Genomic DNA, 15,253 nt, shown 5'->3' on the forward strand with positions numbered 1-15,253 from the left:
ACGGACATAAGTGCAATCTTTTCACGAAAATCCAAATCTTTCTTCGAACAGAAATTCGCTTAAGGGCAGGGCCTTGATTTAAGGGCGACTTTTTACCGATGCTTCCAGTGTTAGCTAAAAATTTCAAATTTGCACACGATTCAGTCCTGATGGTAATCATAGTCTTTCGAAGGAATAAAATTTTAGACCAAGGTAAAAATTTTGAAACATGTGAAATTTTATAAATAAAGATGGTACTAATGCGACAGAGATTGCAAAGGGGGAACAAAGACGACAAAGCAGGGTGGGTCGCTAATAAAGGGAGACAGGAACACCGTTGAACCGACGGTGTAGACCGCAACTATCCATCCGTTCGTCATTTCCAGCGTGCTTTAAATATTAAATAGAGCTCGCTACGCTCGTAAAAAGGATTATCCCTCTGTGTGTCGAGAGACAGAAACGAACCGCTCCTCTGCGGTCTGCTTTCATGCAAGGATAAAGATTTTTCTACTGCAAACATCCCCAAATATTTTTCGTTCAAATGTTAACCTAATTGTCAACATAATAATAACCTCGCTTTAAAATAATCCGTCCCCCAAAACTCGATCAATTTGAAACCCGAAAGCAGTAGATTAAAAAATGTTCAAATAGAGAAAAGGTCGAAGTGAAATTAGGAGCCCTATCGACAGTCGATTGTTCGTAAAAGTTGTGTTTATTGCGCTGAGTAGGTGAATCACAGGTATCGTGAGTTGTTGGGTCTGGTGAACGGGAGGATTCAGGAACCTGTTCAGCCAAGGTTTTATTTCATGGAAAATATCTGTATTTACAATGTTACATGACTAATCTTCCCACTTTGCGGACACGTTCGAGCCGGCTCTCGGCTTACAACCGATTGGCTCCGCCCAGATGTTCTTATTCGACACTTTTTCAATCACAATCGAAAGAATCGTTCCTTTCTAACACCTCCGACTTTCTCACGAGTCGTCAACTCGTTTGTGCTCCAATTTTCAGTCACCCTCCTCACTGTTCCACGAAACATCGGACACTCGGGTTCGACCGCGAAAAATCTCCGCGAATTTGATCTCCGGATCGGAACTTTCATCGAATACTAGCATTATCGATTGCACGGGACATCAGATAACTATCCGACTACTCGACGCAGTCGAGTAATCATTTTTTATGGTTTATATCACATTTACGACACTGGTATGGTTTCTTTCCTCCTTCGATCTTTCAACTTTTACGTTTCTGACAACGAAAGCGGTTTCGTACATCGTTTCACTCTGACCCAGAATAATCCTCAGGCTTTGTCCAACAATCTTCAAGAACCACATCTTGGCTTTAATTTTTTGGTCCAAGGTTAGACCTTGTTCGAAGCGGGAAATGGCACAGCAGAACCTTCGAACTCGGTTCTTGCTTTCTTCACCGATCTTCATACTTTGCCTTCTTCATCGAATCCAAAGCTTTCCAAACTGATCTTCAAACATTTCGCGTATACCCGTCTGGGTGAGGTCGCATATCCGCGCTCGTCCTAGGATGGCCGGAGTCTGATCTTCAAACATCCAATTCGACTTCGTACTCTCCGTCTCAATAAGGTCTCCACACGTCGTTCCTCTGCTCGCTTTCCTCTCCGGGAACTCCGATCTCTAACCTGTTGCTGCTAATGGAGATATTGCTGCCAGCGATAGTAACCTGTTCGTCCGTCAAGTCACCGTGAAGGTGCAGATGTATCTGGTTCTGATTCACCGTACTGTACAACTGAGGACAGAAAACCATGGGCGGTGGGCTGATGTAATTTTGACTGGGGTTGTTGTAGTAGCCCTGGTAATTCGTGTTGTAATTGTGAGAGGCGACTGGAACCGGTGTGGCCGGACCCGGAGTCCAAGAACCGTAGTGATAACCCGGGCTTCCGCTGCCTGTCCCGCCACCGGCGAAGATGTCCGGCTCGCTGGGCTTGCTGGGCACCAGGGGCAGAGACGTCGACGATGTCCCGTGGCTTGGATACATGGAAACACAGTTTGGCGTGTACGTATCTTGCTGGTTCTCTGACGGAAGCACTGTAAGATCGAAATAGACCTTGTGTCCAGTCACAGTTCAGTGGAAGTCGAATCGAAGCGCGTGGATTTTGGTTCTTGCTGTCGGAGTACGTGCATGGAACGTTAGTAAGCTGTGGCTGGTAGAATCAGCTGGGTTTTGGAGTATTAGCAAGCGCGACAAATACTGCAGGATCCAAATGCACAAATTGTAAGCTAGGTTATAAACATGGGAGTGTATTGTATTTTATGTTTGATTAGTTGCAGAATGTTTGTATAGTTTGATAATTGCTGTGAAATTGTATGTATGACTGCAAATGTGAATGACGATTTATGAAAGGAACAGTGTGAAATGCTATGCGGAAGTGGTTGCGTTTTGAAAAAAGTGTTGTTGTTAGTTCAGTTTAGAAACGGAAGTTGACGAACAAAACGCCGCGAAATACGAATTATAAGATTGCACGTTTTACGATTTTACTACGTTTAAAAGTTCAATACGTTATTGTGTTCTTATTGTGAGTTTATTGTTGTGTGCTCTTAAATAAAAGGATAGTTCTAAACATTCTATTCCTACATAAAGATTGCGCAGAATCTACAGCAGAGTGAATAAGCTAGGTTTGGAATAGAACAGGTTGCTAATCAAGCTGTTTGTTCCGCAAACCGAAGCTGCGATTCACGGTTACGTCACGGAGGAGGAATATTTTTCTCGGGTAGTTACGAGAGCAACGAGGAAACGTCAGAGTTTTCCTCCGAGGAATAACGTTTAGCGAGTACTCACCAGCAGGTAACGACATGGGCTCCGTGGCTGGATGATGGGCCAGAGGTTCACCGAGATACGAGAACGCTCCGCCAGGAATCGGTGAAAAGGAACCACCGCTGCTTACCGGAGGTGCTGGATAAGATGGCGCCGTCGACGAATAGGCCCATTCCGTTGCGCCTGCACCCGTATCTGCAACAGCAACGATTACACTTTATCGGTAACGTAGGGAAGATAATGTAAGAAACTAGGGAAACGATATAAAAAAGGTGATCCTCGATTTCCCAATAATTCCTTCGTTCGCAGCTTTCATACCGTTTTCATGAAATAAAAACTGCGACAAGATAATCAAAGATGAACGTGATATTGCGAATCGAAGGCCACCGAGAACTGCGAGGAACCTCTAACGTTACCGAATGAAAGCTGAACCGACTCATCGACGAGGTAAAAGGAAAGAAAAGGACGTAAAACAGAAGCGATATATTGTAGTGCATCATGGATCTTTTCGTGAAACATTATTCCCGTAATTTCGTAATCTTTCGGCCCGATTCACAGCCGTATCGTCTCATTCGTTGAATAGCAACCGAGTAAAAAGTTTCAGCCGAATCATCGATGACTCAGCCAAGCTACGTTTTCCTCTCTGTTTCCGTAACTTTTACCGGCTACTCGTGTCTCTCTGTTCCCGCTGAGGTACTTGGAAATTCATTGGACGTCCGACGGAAGTCGCGAAGTCCGCGATAAATATTTCACGAGATGATAATTAATATCGGCTAATTGTTTTGACCCTCGTCGGGAGCGATACGCTCGCTTTTCACGTTGATGCTGAACAACTTATTCGCTGCCACGTTCCTCCGGCAAAAAACTTCATTGATCCACGTGATTTGCATCTAATCAGTGCAGTATCAAAGTCTAGGGAAAACCTGATTTTCCTGGGAAAAATGTGGCAAACGAAGGCAAAGATATCATCTGTTCATTGATGTTTAGGGATGTAGAGATAGCCCCAGATATTTAGGGGTCTACAGATTTGGGTGCTCAGGTTTTGAAGATCTAAAAATTTGAGGAAGTGGGAATATGAACATACATGGATTTCCAGATACCTATGCTTCTAGATCTCTACAAGTTTGCTCGGACGATCGAATGACTCAAAATAAATTAGACTTGAAACACAACTAATTGAAGAGCTCAATTAGAAAGTTCAAAGAACTCGCGTTACGAGTCACGACGTCAGAGACACGATGACTGCATAGACTCATTTATTAGCGAGAACAGTTGACGGAAAGTCCGGACATTGGTGATTCTCGGCGGATACTCGTCGAGCGGATGACAAAACACGCTTACTCAAGGGCGCGCTCGAGCCGCTTCCAAGAACACCTTTTATTACGGGGAAGTCTACAGTTTCGAAACGTGATTCTGTCGAAAATTTTTTATAAAAAGCAGAAACCGTTTCAAGGAAACGTTGTGTCTCGAACAAAATTTTAATAAACTCCGACTATCACGATTCAGCCATGAACTTTATTCTGTAATCGCTGTTACGGCAAAATATTATTCGCGGTACCTCATTAGTTATTCGGAGGAAAAATCGACGGAGATTTCAACAGTCCCTGACCTTCTCAAGCGACGTAGAGTAGAATAAAAAAATTGCTTCTACGAAATCGCTTCGCAATTTTACCGCTCGAAGTTTTTTCGATGGAAAGTAACGAGACACAGGATAAAAGGGAATTTCACAGATCCACTGCGATTTTCTGCTCTCGTGTGCACAGGCAGGTGACGGGTCAAGGTGGGGAAATCGTAGGGAGAATTGATTAGAAAACCGTCGATTTTAATGGCCGATAAATCTCGAGTTTCGCCATTGACTCGCGACTGCACGCTTCGTAATCTCGAGTTGCCTTACGAAGAGCCGCTGCGCGCAAGAAATAGTTGGCGGTTTTGTAATTAACGGTTGCTAATTCCCTCGTAAACTTATGGACAAGCGAGCTTGCACGCTTCGAGAGTCTTCCGAGTCAAATTATTTAACCTGGCGAAGTATGCAAGTGCCGTTCGAAGAGGAAACATTTCGTATTCTAATTCGCGAGATGTAACAAAAATTCGTGACAATTGTTTCTACTACGCGATTGGAAGAAGTTTCCTCGAAGACTTTGCGAATCTGTGCAAGGTAAGGTCGAGGGTCCTCTGGCAAAACTGTCGTTACGCCTACCGGCCGAGGAAGGTCGAGGTCGTTTCGGGATTCTCAAAGGGGACCGCCTAGGGGATGGGGGCGTGCGGGTGATTACCGAAAATGGCCGTGTATTTGCCGCAATTACCGGAACAACGGTAACAAAACAAAGGCACACCATGGGTCGGTGTTCGGACGACCATCTGTTGGATAATAGTCCGTTTCGAACCTCTTCAGGGAAGACGAGGAGGAACCTAGTTCTATGAACCACAGAAGTTGGAGAGAGCGAGTTTGCCTCCCGGAGAAAGCGACAGGAAATTCTCAACCAACAATTTTTTCCTCCTTCTTCGATTCTTTATCAATTTTTCAGGTATTAGATGTCGAGTATTATTTTACTATACATTTATCTCCAACGTTTTATTTCAGTGGGTTCTCCAATGTTTCCGAAGAAGAATTCAGTTTTATTTAGCAAACTATAAGCGCTAAATGCACTGACAAAAGTAACGACATCTCCAATGTTTCCGAAGAAGAATTCAGTTTTATTTAGCAAACTATAAGCGCTAAATGCACTGACAAAAGTAACGACATCTCCAATGTTTCCGAAGAAGAATTCAGTTTTATTTAGCAAACTATAAGCGCTAAATGCAGTGACAAAAGTAACGACACAACGATAACGTCAGAGACGAACAGTCTCTTCGAAATGATATGTCACTCGACGATGGTTGATCGAAAGGGATTCTTCGAGAATCACAGATGTGTAACCTCGTCATTGATCCTGAACGAAGGAACGCGCGAGTCCTGACCAAAGGAACTCCCCGAGTTGTTTACTACTTCCTTCTCGTCGTGTCTCTCTCCTTCCCTCTCTGGATCTCCCTCAGTCGCTCTGCGGGTGTGAAACCACAGTGAGGTGGTTTTGGTGCTTAGTCCCCCGACCAGCCATCTACTTAACGAACCGTCCATTGACCGCCGTCATTTCGTTGTTTCTCGGTTTTTCTCCCACCTAACTCTGCCCCGCAAGCTTCCTGCTACCACTCGATGCGCTTTGATCGACTTCATCTTCCACTTTCTTTCTATTAGTCGATCTATTCTGGGAAAACTGAGGTATCATGAATTCTTCGGGATATCTCAGGAAGTCCCAAGATAGATCTGAGCTGATTTAAATACTATTCGCGTGTAATATGGAAACACGTGGGTCACCGTTTGAGCTATTATGAGTCACCTAAGATCTCAAGATCCCAGACTCTGTTCAGCGTTAAGTTTATCGAAAAGTTTAAACGTAAGATGAATGAAAAGAAGGCAACTGAAAAGACGGACAGAAAAAGGGGACTCAGAGTCCGAAAGAGGAGCGAACGTTAAGAACAACGTCGAACAGACGAAGCCGTGGGGCTTCGTTTCCCACCGAGATAGATGCACGTTTGGTCGTGTAACGTAAGTCGATATTGCGTCGTCTCGATATTCCTGTTCGACACGAATGTCGACACACACGTACGCACGCGTATGACACATATCAGTCCGTGCACACCCGTAAAAACCTGCATAACCGTTCCACGGAGAAGGAGAGAAGTCTTATGCATACGAGAACGGCCAGGAAACTCTTGTTGCCTCGCGTATCGCTTACCATCAGCGATTTCTTCTTATATACCGAGTATCCTGTCCCGAGGATAGTGTTTCTCTTCGATGACTTCGGGATCGCGAGCAACGAGCTACCAACTATCCACGTTATCATCCTCCTTCGATTTTACATCGTTGAATTTCGTTTTGAAATCGGCGATTAACCCTGATGTACGCGAGCAATTTATCAATGAAGCAATCCGTGAGAAGATACCAAAAAACATGGCCGATAAACGTAATTGAGGGAGCAATCTCGACACGGTTCTCATTGATTCGGAGAAGACTCATTGACGCGGTTCGTCAATCTCTCAAACGTGAGCGGCTTTCGTCGACGATTTCAATGCCTATCTCGCCGGTAATTTCGTTCGTCCTGCTCGCGTTTACGGCTTTTACACGGAATCCCGTCTTTCATTATTTTTTCATTCAACCGGACCATTCAGTCGAGTTTCGGGCATCAGAAAGAAGGAAATCTGTTTAACGCGACGTCGCCGGCAGAAACGTTTCGCATGCACGCATCGTCGTGCAACTTGCTTCCAACTCGAACAATGGAATCCCCGTCTTCGAATCGATTCATTCGTTTTTTTTATCCTTGCCGCTCCGACGCCTCTTCTCCTGTTTTCCCTTTTGGTAGTCTTTCATTCTCACCCAACTACCGATTGTAATTTCGAGGGTGAATGAAGAACATGAATGGAGAGCCTTCACTGGCGTGCCCGGAAACTTGCCCCTTTTGTGATCATCCACTGACACGCGAATAATTTTGAATTATTCGATCCTAAGTGCTGGTCGTTTTCTAACCTTCCTGCGTTGTTAGAATACATTTAATTTCCAGTAATCGCGGCACGAAGCGACACGACAGTGTCACGCGTAAGCAAAGTACTGCGTAATATTGCGGCAGTGAATACCGAGAGGGTTAAAACGACTCGCTTCGGGCGTTTTTCTCTGATATTCGATTCGAACGACTGCTCCAGAACCGCTCGCTTCGGAAAGTTTAAAAGGGAAGGAGTTCAGCGAAAGCGACATCGATCGCTAAATCAATTAATCACGCTCGGATCGTACCGTTGATTGGCGATCAATTAAGTTTCGACTGAGAAAAACAGATACGCCGAGCTGACGAAAGAAAGGCAGGCTTATTGCTTCGACGGATGATGGACTCTTAGAAGGATCCTCGATTTTGTTGCCGTTTGTCCTGGTCAACTCGAACGAAACGTAGTTGGTTTTTTCCGTGTCGACTTCTTTGCTGATCGGTTCGCGTATGAAATTCTTCGTGTCGTCCAGTGAATTTTATTTTAACAATTTTTATATATTTTTCGTAATAGGAGAATATCTTCGATGAATATTAATGATGTTGCATAATCGTGTAACGAGTTCGAAGCAGAAAAAGAGAATTGGTGCAATATCGCGCCTCGAACGTTACAATTCACGCTCGTCGACGTAATTCAATTTGCCCGTATTGTTAAAAAAACGAAGAAACAACCGACAGACGACTAAAATCGTCCGCAGGTAAAACGAGAGGATCCGTTGGAGAGATCGAGACGAGGATCGGTGCCCTCTCGAGCGTGGATCACGTAACTGCCTCCACCTTCTTCTCTTCCCTTCTCTCTTGCCGCCTTATTCTTGCCTCGCTTAGCCTCTCTTTTCCTATTTTTTCTCCTCTCACGATCTCCTTCTCTTTCGACACGAACCGTCCAATGTACAGGCGATGTTACGAGTACAGGAATTTCGTGTACGGGAGAAAAAAAGGAGCGGGGAGCACGGACTTCCTTTCGGTCCTAATTCATCTACCTTCTCGGTACTTCCGTTCACCATTCCACTGCTTCTTCTAACTATCGAACTTTAACCCTGTAGGTTTATAAACTCGCTCGAAACGAATCACTTTACTCTGCTGATTATGCAGTGTTCAATCTTTAACATTTATCAACCACAAAAATTTTTGTAACTTTTTAAATATTTTTCAACCGATGAAGCATCATCCAGTTTTTTAATTTTTGATCGAATAAGGAAAAACTGATCTTCTGGCACGCGTTAAGGATCATCTCTGAATCATTCGTTTACGAAATCTTCAATATCATCAAATTGATGACTAGTCACAATGCTGGAATCTCCAAAATTTCCGGGCGTCGTGAGAAATCACGGAATACAGGAAAGCAGGTTTAAGGAACTTCATGGGTGGCATTCGCTGTTAAAAACCGGCGTTTGGAAACGAGATTTAATCGGTTTTATCGAACAGCTTAGAAGTAACGCTTCTGAAGAAGTACACGAAACGCAAGTATCTAACGAGTTACTCGTCTCATTCGCGATTCGTCTCGCGCTTCTTTCCGTTACTTCGCTAAACCGTAAATGATGGCTTTCGCGGAGAATTTAAAGGTCCTTCTTGTGAATCGCGAACGTTCCTGGAAACGCTTACGAATTTCCATACGGTTTCTCAAGCGGCTTGTCGATTTTAATCGACGCAAGGTTGCGAACTTTTTAAAATTCGTAGGAATCTGGAGAAAAATATTGTTGGGTATTCAGAAGATAGTTTCATTTTGCGTGCGTCCGTGTCCGATGGAGCTTTTTTCCGCGTAGAAAAAGGTTACAGCAAATAAACGTCTGTTAACAGCAAAACAGAAAACGGCAACGTGGTCGAGAGCGGTTTTCCGTTTCTTCGCTCGACCAGACCAAGCCACTTATCATCGGGAAAAAATGTTACGCTTTTTGTCCGAGGATTTTCGAGAGTTTTTGCTCCGATGTTTCGGTAGGATGACGATCTTCTCGAGAGAAGCGGGTTCCGAGATCCTCCGGATCGTGAACCGCTTTCTCGCTTCGCTCGTCCGCTCTGCTCGATTCTTTCTACGTTTCCAGCCGGTGGATCGACCTCGATCGATTTGCCCGATCGATTGTCCCTCGATCATCTCTCGAATCGATTCGAACGAGTATCCTGATTGCCGGACGCCTCGATTTTCGGCCGTTGCGAGCCTGTCTTGCGAACACCCTGATAGCCTCGTGGAATTTCTACGAATTTCTCGGATCATTTGTCGAATTTATTTATACGCGACATTCTCGGCGAAGGAACGAGTCATCGTGTCATTAACCGCGGATAATTTTACCGGGAAGCTCGTGATGATCGCGTAGCCGCGTTCGCAAGAAACGATGCAATTTGCACAGACTATCGCGAGTAAATAAGGATAGATCTCTCGTTCTTTTTAATTGAAAATCTTTACGTTTGATAAATGTCTACGCCGCGTTCTTACCGGTATCCGCAAACGAATTTTTTCCATCGAAAGCATCTTGGGACAGTTCAACTCGAACGACCAGGAATTCGCGACAAGCGCCGTGGGAAAAGCGTGGATGCGTTTGGATCGGAAAGGGTTCGATTCAATTCACCCTCCTCCCAGGAGTGTCCCTCCTACCAACACCTCGTTCGTCTTCTTTTTCAACCTTTTAAAATTCCTCTCAAATAATTGGCGTAGATTCGGTCGAATAAATAGAGCACGGTGGAAAAAAATGTGTTGATATTTGCGCGATAAGGAAAGGTTCCTGCTTCCGGTTATCCACGGAAGATCCTGACCTGAAAGGAGGAATACGTGGAAACGGAACAGCTCCGTCTCGGTTATTATCGCGGTTCTTGGCCAAAGCGGTCGCCACGGGTTTCCTTAAGTCGTCCATCGAGTTGCGCGCCTGATTGGACGGACACGAAGGATGTCGTGCCACCAGGATACGCGATAAACCGACAGGCGATAAAGTTCACCGGGTACCGCAGCCCGGGATTTCTGAAATTCCACTTTGCGGAAGCCGAGGATCTCCAGCTTTCCCTGAATAAGCTCCGACCTTGCCTACGGCAATTTTTGCTCGGAAAAGAAACTATTAGAGATTCAATAAATTCTTTCTCTAAAAAATAATACCGTCCAGAAATCCTAAAATCCTCCATCGAACGTTAGGTCGATCGACAACTACGAAAACTTGTTTTTTAACCAAGTTTTCTTACGAGAGAAATAAGCACGAAGAAACAACGGTCTGGCGCGACAGTGCCGACGGATTTACGAGTTTAATTAAGTTCTGCGGTTGCGTTCGTCATTTTACCGAGCATCGAAGTCTCGTTTGCAACGGACATACTTCGCGTACGAATTGAAGCGGGCAAAAAACATATACGTCCTCGAAAAAGAATTCGAGGGAGTCTGAGATTCGGAGGGTGTTAATTACACGTTTTCCTAACGAGCTACCGATCTTTTGGTACTCCAGTAGCAAATTTCAACGCGTACATTAATAACCTGCTGATAGAGCATGATAGGGGTTGCCAGGCTGCGAGGGAGACTCGCAAAAGGAGTGTATGTGACACTTTCCTAATTGCCTCGCAACTCCTCTCACCCTTTAAGAAAGGTAACCCTTATTCTCCTCTCGTTGTTGCAGACCTCAGACGTTCCGAAGACGCCCCTGCTATTCGTCAACACCAACCGACCGTGCAATTTAATCAAACACCACGCGTGATACCGTTCGAAACAGCGGATAGGGAGTCAAGTTTGCAAACTTAACTTGCAACGTTCCTCTAGGTATTGCCCCCCTTAAAACGTGCATCTGCAGTATGAAGAAATCGAGAATGAGGACAAAGCGAAACGCAGAGAAGTGCATTACTGGTGACCCGACATTAAACGACACTGGCTCCGTTTAACTAAAGTTCCCAACTAAGAGTAAAAACGAAGAAGTAATGATTCTGTACAAGCATTAGGCTTCCCATTAAGTTTCCGCGAAGCGACGAACGAAATCTACGCAGACAAGAAACTCGACGGGACAATCAGTAGGCGAAGAAAAAGGCGGAGAAACGATCAGAAAAGGTAGCCGCTCTGCGGAGGCACGTGGGAATCCTTCGACAATTTTTATTTCTCTACTGGACAATTACCCACAGCATGTACCTTGTTATCTCTTTTCGAGTTAACACTTTGATTACGATTCAGTTTCTTTTCCGTAGACACGGATCATTTAGTTCGAGCGAAATTTCATGTATTTCTGCGATGTCCCCTCGCAAACGAGCCGGAGTTTTACGACGCGATGGTCAAGCGAGAAAACGAGCGTATTCGGTCTACGCGAGCAGACATCCAGGCAGACAGAAGGACTCAGAAGAGAATATACAATCAGTATGATTGTTTGACACCCCATAATCAGCGTCCTTACCCCTACCACGGAGTCCTTCTTCTCTTTGCCTCTCTATCAACTTGTAAGTCGAAAAGGACTCGCAACGACTGCTCTTCAGGTCCGTTGCCACTGGCAGAGCCTCATTACCCCGATCACGACTCGAGATGAGACTCCAGGGAAGAAGACGAGAGAAACGGACACGGTTATATTATAAGAGACAAGAATAATGCTCGCTTCCCTTTTTTCTTCACCCGAAGACCTTCTGGCCGAGGTCATTCCTGTCCTTCCCGCTCGTTTCCACGCTCGTTCGCGATACGAACGCGCTGCATCGTTTGCGATTACGATTCTTGTTCGTTTGAAAAGTCTCTTGTTCTTAATCCGAGTTCTTGGATTAACGTGAATTTTGACATAACACTTAAAACAGTCACATAACCGTCAGAGTTAGATAACTGTTAGTAAAGTAAGGAAATGATATTAACACTAGAACTACCAAGCAGTCAAAATGACTGGTTTCAGATTTCTCATTTTATTGTCGATTTTATAGAAATTTCTTTCATATTTTGTTGAGGTAAAAACTAATTCTATAACATGTTACTTGATGCTTTAGTATTTACTTCCCTTTTCATTTTATTTTTCATTCTTCGATAAATGAGCATTTAATGTCGGTAAAACTTCAAACTCAGTCATGCTGTAATTTTGGTTTATAACTCTATAAACCAACATATACCTATATCATCCAAGAAAAAACATCGTAAGAAATATCCAAAAATTTTGAGGGGCGAACACAGGCAGTTTAGCACGATTCAATTCATACGGTAAACGCGCGATCGAGCATCATGTAGGTGAGATTTAGAGAGCAATCAGAGGAGTCAGACCAGAAGTCGACACGGAGAAAAGTGAAACAGAAAAGAAAGAAGAAGAAGAAGATTACAGAGAGAAGATGAGAAGGAAGAGGGAGGATTGGTTCGATTCAACAACGTCTGGCATCGCAAGCGAACCGAGCCCAAGACAAAAGAAAAAGCACGAAGCGGCGAGCGAAGGGCAAAAACAACATGGATCCAACTTTCGATCGATCGAGAAGCGATCGATCGATCCCTGGTATTACGCAGACGTGCACGTGAGTAGTACGTGAGTGCACGGTTCGTCTTGTAAGTCGTAAGTTGAATCGGTCGACTCTGTTCGAGCAAAGCGGGCCTGAACACGTTGCAGAAGGAGAATAAGAGGAAGGAAGAAAATTGCATCCACCGACGCTCATTTCGCACTCTATGCTCATTCGTACGTGTGCCCTGATCCGCTCATTAGGCATCAATGAGTGACCAAATGAAACATTTCTCGACTACTTTCCCATTCATCGGATAATAGCTGCGAAAATGGTTCTATTACCTTTATGGAATCCAGCTGCCAGGAAGAAACGATTTGCGAGTTTCCTCGAAGTGGAAGAAAGTAATCATCGGATATTATTTGGAATGTGGGTCGTTCGAATCGAAAGATACAGATGATTGCCTTTCCGGCAGTACTGTTATCTTTTGATAGGCTAACAGAAAAATCCAGAATGTTTTTTGACATACATTGTTAACATTTTGTTGCCGTCGACAGATATCGGTTTGTCCGAGATCTCCAGGTTAATTGAAAGCGTGACGATCTGACCACAGCGTCGAAGGCGTTAACGAACCAATCCTAATACCATTAACATCGTTTTCTATTTTTAAACCTAGTTTATCGTAAACTCTGGAGGGTGGCACAGAAAAGACGCAGGTTTCTATCTTGCGGTGAGCAAAGAAGAAAGGGTGAACTTTGCTACCATAGATGAGGTAATTACAATGGTGGCTGATCCAGGAAGGTGACACGGGTGCAGCAAAGTTGGCCCGGAAGGTAGCACGAGCCTGATCGACGGAGAAGGTGGCGAAGGTTGGAAGAGTAGAAGGAGGAGATTAGGGCAAAGAGAAACCGCAACGTAGCTTCAAAGAGGTCTTGCCAGCCAGGGGCGCGTCTACTTAACTTTGATCAGGTCGAGACCGCTGATGCGAGACGAGCCGCGTAGAAATAAAGTGGCTCTGCACTTTTCCCTGCCTTTTTGCATCGAGAATCAGCGATTCTAGACTCTCGATTGATCTCGTAATAAATTATAGAACTTTGTCAATCCAACTTGACAAGACTCTTTAAATCAAACTTGGGGGCCTGAATTTTCGACATCTTTGTTAAACGACAGTTACGGAATTTGTGCAAAGAGCAGTTTGTAAGTGCAGATTCATTTCAAAGAAGACTATTTTCCGAATAAGCGACGGATTGTTTGAATTTTAATGTTAACCGAGTGAGGACAGTATCGAGGACAGGCATTTGCCTCGTGCTACGGAGATAGAACGGTGCATCGTGGCGAGAGGAGAGGGATTAGCGAGAGAAGAGATGGAAACGGCAGGTTGAATGTCGTTATTACGTTGAATTAGAGGGTGCAGAGCCGGAACGAGGTATGAAACTATTACCTCGCGAAACGGCAGACCTCTCTCTCTCCTCTTGATCCCTCCTCCCAATCGTTCCCCTGGGGATGGTAGGGGGTGGGTGGGGTTAGTGCGTAGTTTCGAGTTGCTCCACGAGCCACGAGGATGATGCTCGTCGTGAGCGAAAGATGATGATACCCGAGAAATATCAAACAGAAAGAAGCAAACAGAGCGGAAGACACGGCTTCCATTTCTCAACTGTTAACCCTGTCAGAACACCGATGGAAAAGATCCTCGTAGCTCCAATAACGTCGATGCTCGTAGCTCCTTTTTTATCATACAGATTAACTACGCGTTTTCACCACGCTGATATTTCTATTACCTATCAGATTCACCTTCGAGGGTGACTCAAGTCGGTCACAAAAGTTATTCTAAACATCGTGGATGATAATAATGAAAATTGAAGGAAGAGGACTCACCACCATGTTGAGGACTGTGCTTGTAGCAATCCTGATGAGCCGAAGAACCACCGGTAGCCCCGAGGTGTGTACTGGAAGCAGGCGATGCGGTCGGGTCGGTGTTGTTCGGGTTGGTACAGGCACCACTAACCGAATTCGTGATGACGTTGTTGCCGACGTGATGCTTATTCCTCCTGTACGGTTCTGTGTCCCGTATGTAAGGGGTGAAGCGACTCGATGGAAGGAACGTTCCTCTGGTTGGTCCAGGAACCCGGGCTGGCCCAAGTATATGCGTCTGTCCTGAAAAGGAAACGAAGTTCTGGCTCAGTTACCGTAGGAAAAGAACAACGAAATGTAACTCCTAAAATTATTATCAGTCTAATCAAAAATACTTTTTCAAATAAAACACCATTTAGCTAGACAGACAGTCTTCTAAAATAAAAGTTTTCAACACGTTTCTTTCGAGGAATAGAAAAAATAGTCGTTGAAAATAAATGATATAAGATTGAATGTTCAGCGAACGAATAGACGAAAATGAACGAGAGACGAAAGCAGCGACGTTGAGCGTCCATTCGAAGAGGGACAAGGGGTGAAGATGTTTGTGTAATTAGCCCAATAGAGAGGGATAATTAAGAAACTCGACCGGCCCGTGTCTCGATCGACTTCAATAGCATTCCTCGCACATACCAACCGCTGGTGAATTGATAGAACCCCATGAGCCAAGT

General features: G+C 44.6%; 1 protein-coding gene across 5 annotated transcripts in view; it reads right to left on the reverse strand.

The window, feature by feature from the left end:
• LOC100875901 (uncharacterized) overlaps positions 1–15,253 on the reverse strand; it is a 59,080-nt gene that overhangs the window by 32,223 nt on the left and 11,604 nt on the right. For all 5 annotated transcript variants that reach the window (XM_012284371.2, XM_012284366.2, XM_012284365.2 and 2 more), the window contains 2 exons: positions 14,550–14,828; positions 2,788–2,958 (listed from right to left, as the gene is read on the reverse strand). In XM_012284371.2, the coding sequence (XP_012139761.1) occupies positions 2,788–2,958; positions 14,550–14,828 (450 nt within the window). The remainder of the gene's footprint in view (positions 1–2,787; positions 2,959–14,549; positions 14,829–15,253) is intronic.

Source organism: Megachile rotundata, chromosome 8 (genome assembly GCF_050947335.1).
Source record: "Megachile rotundata isolate GNS110a chromosome 8, iyMegRotu1, whole genome shotgun sequence".
NCBI classification, from domain to species: Eukaryota; Metazoa; Arthropoda; class Insecta; order Hymenoptera; family Megachilidae; genus Megachile; species Megachile rotundata.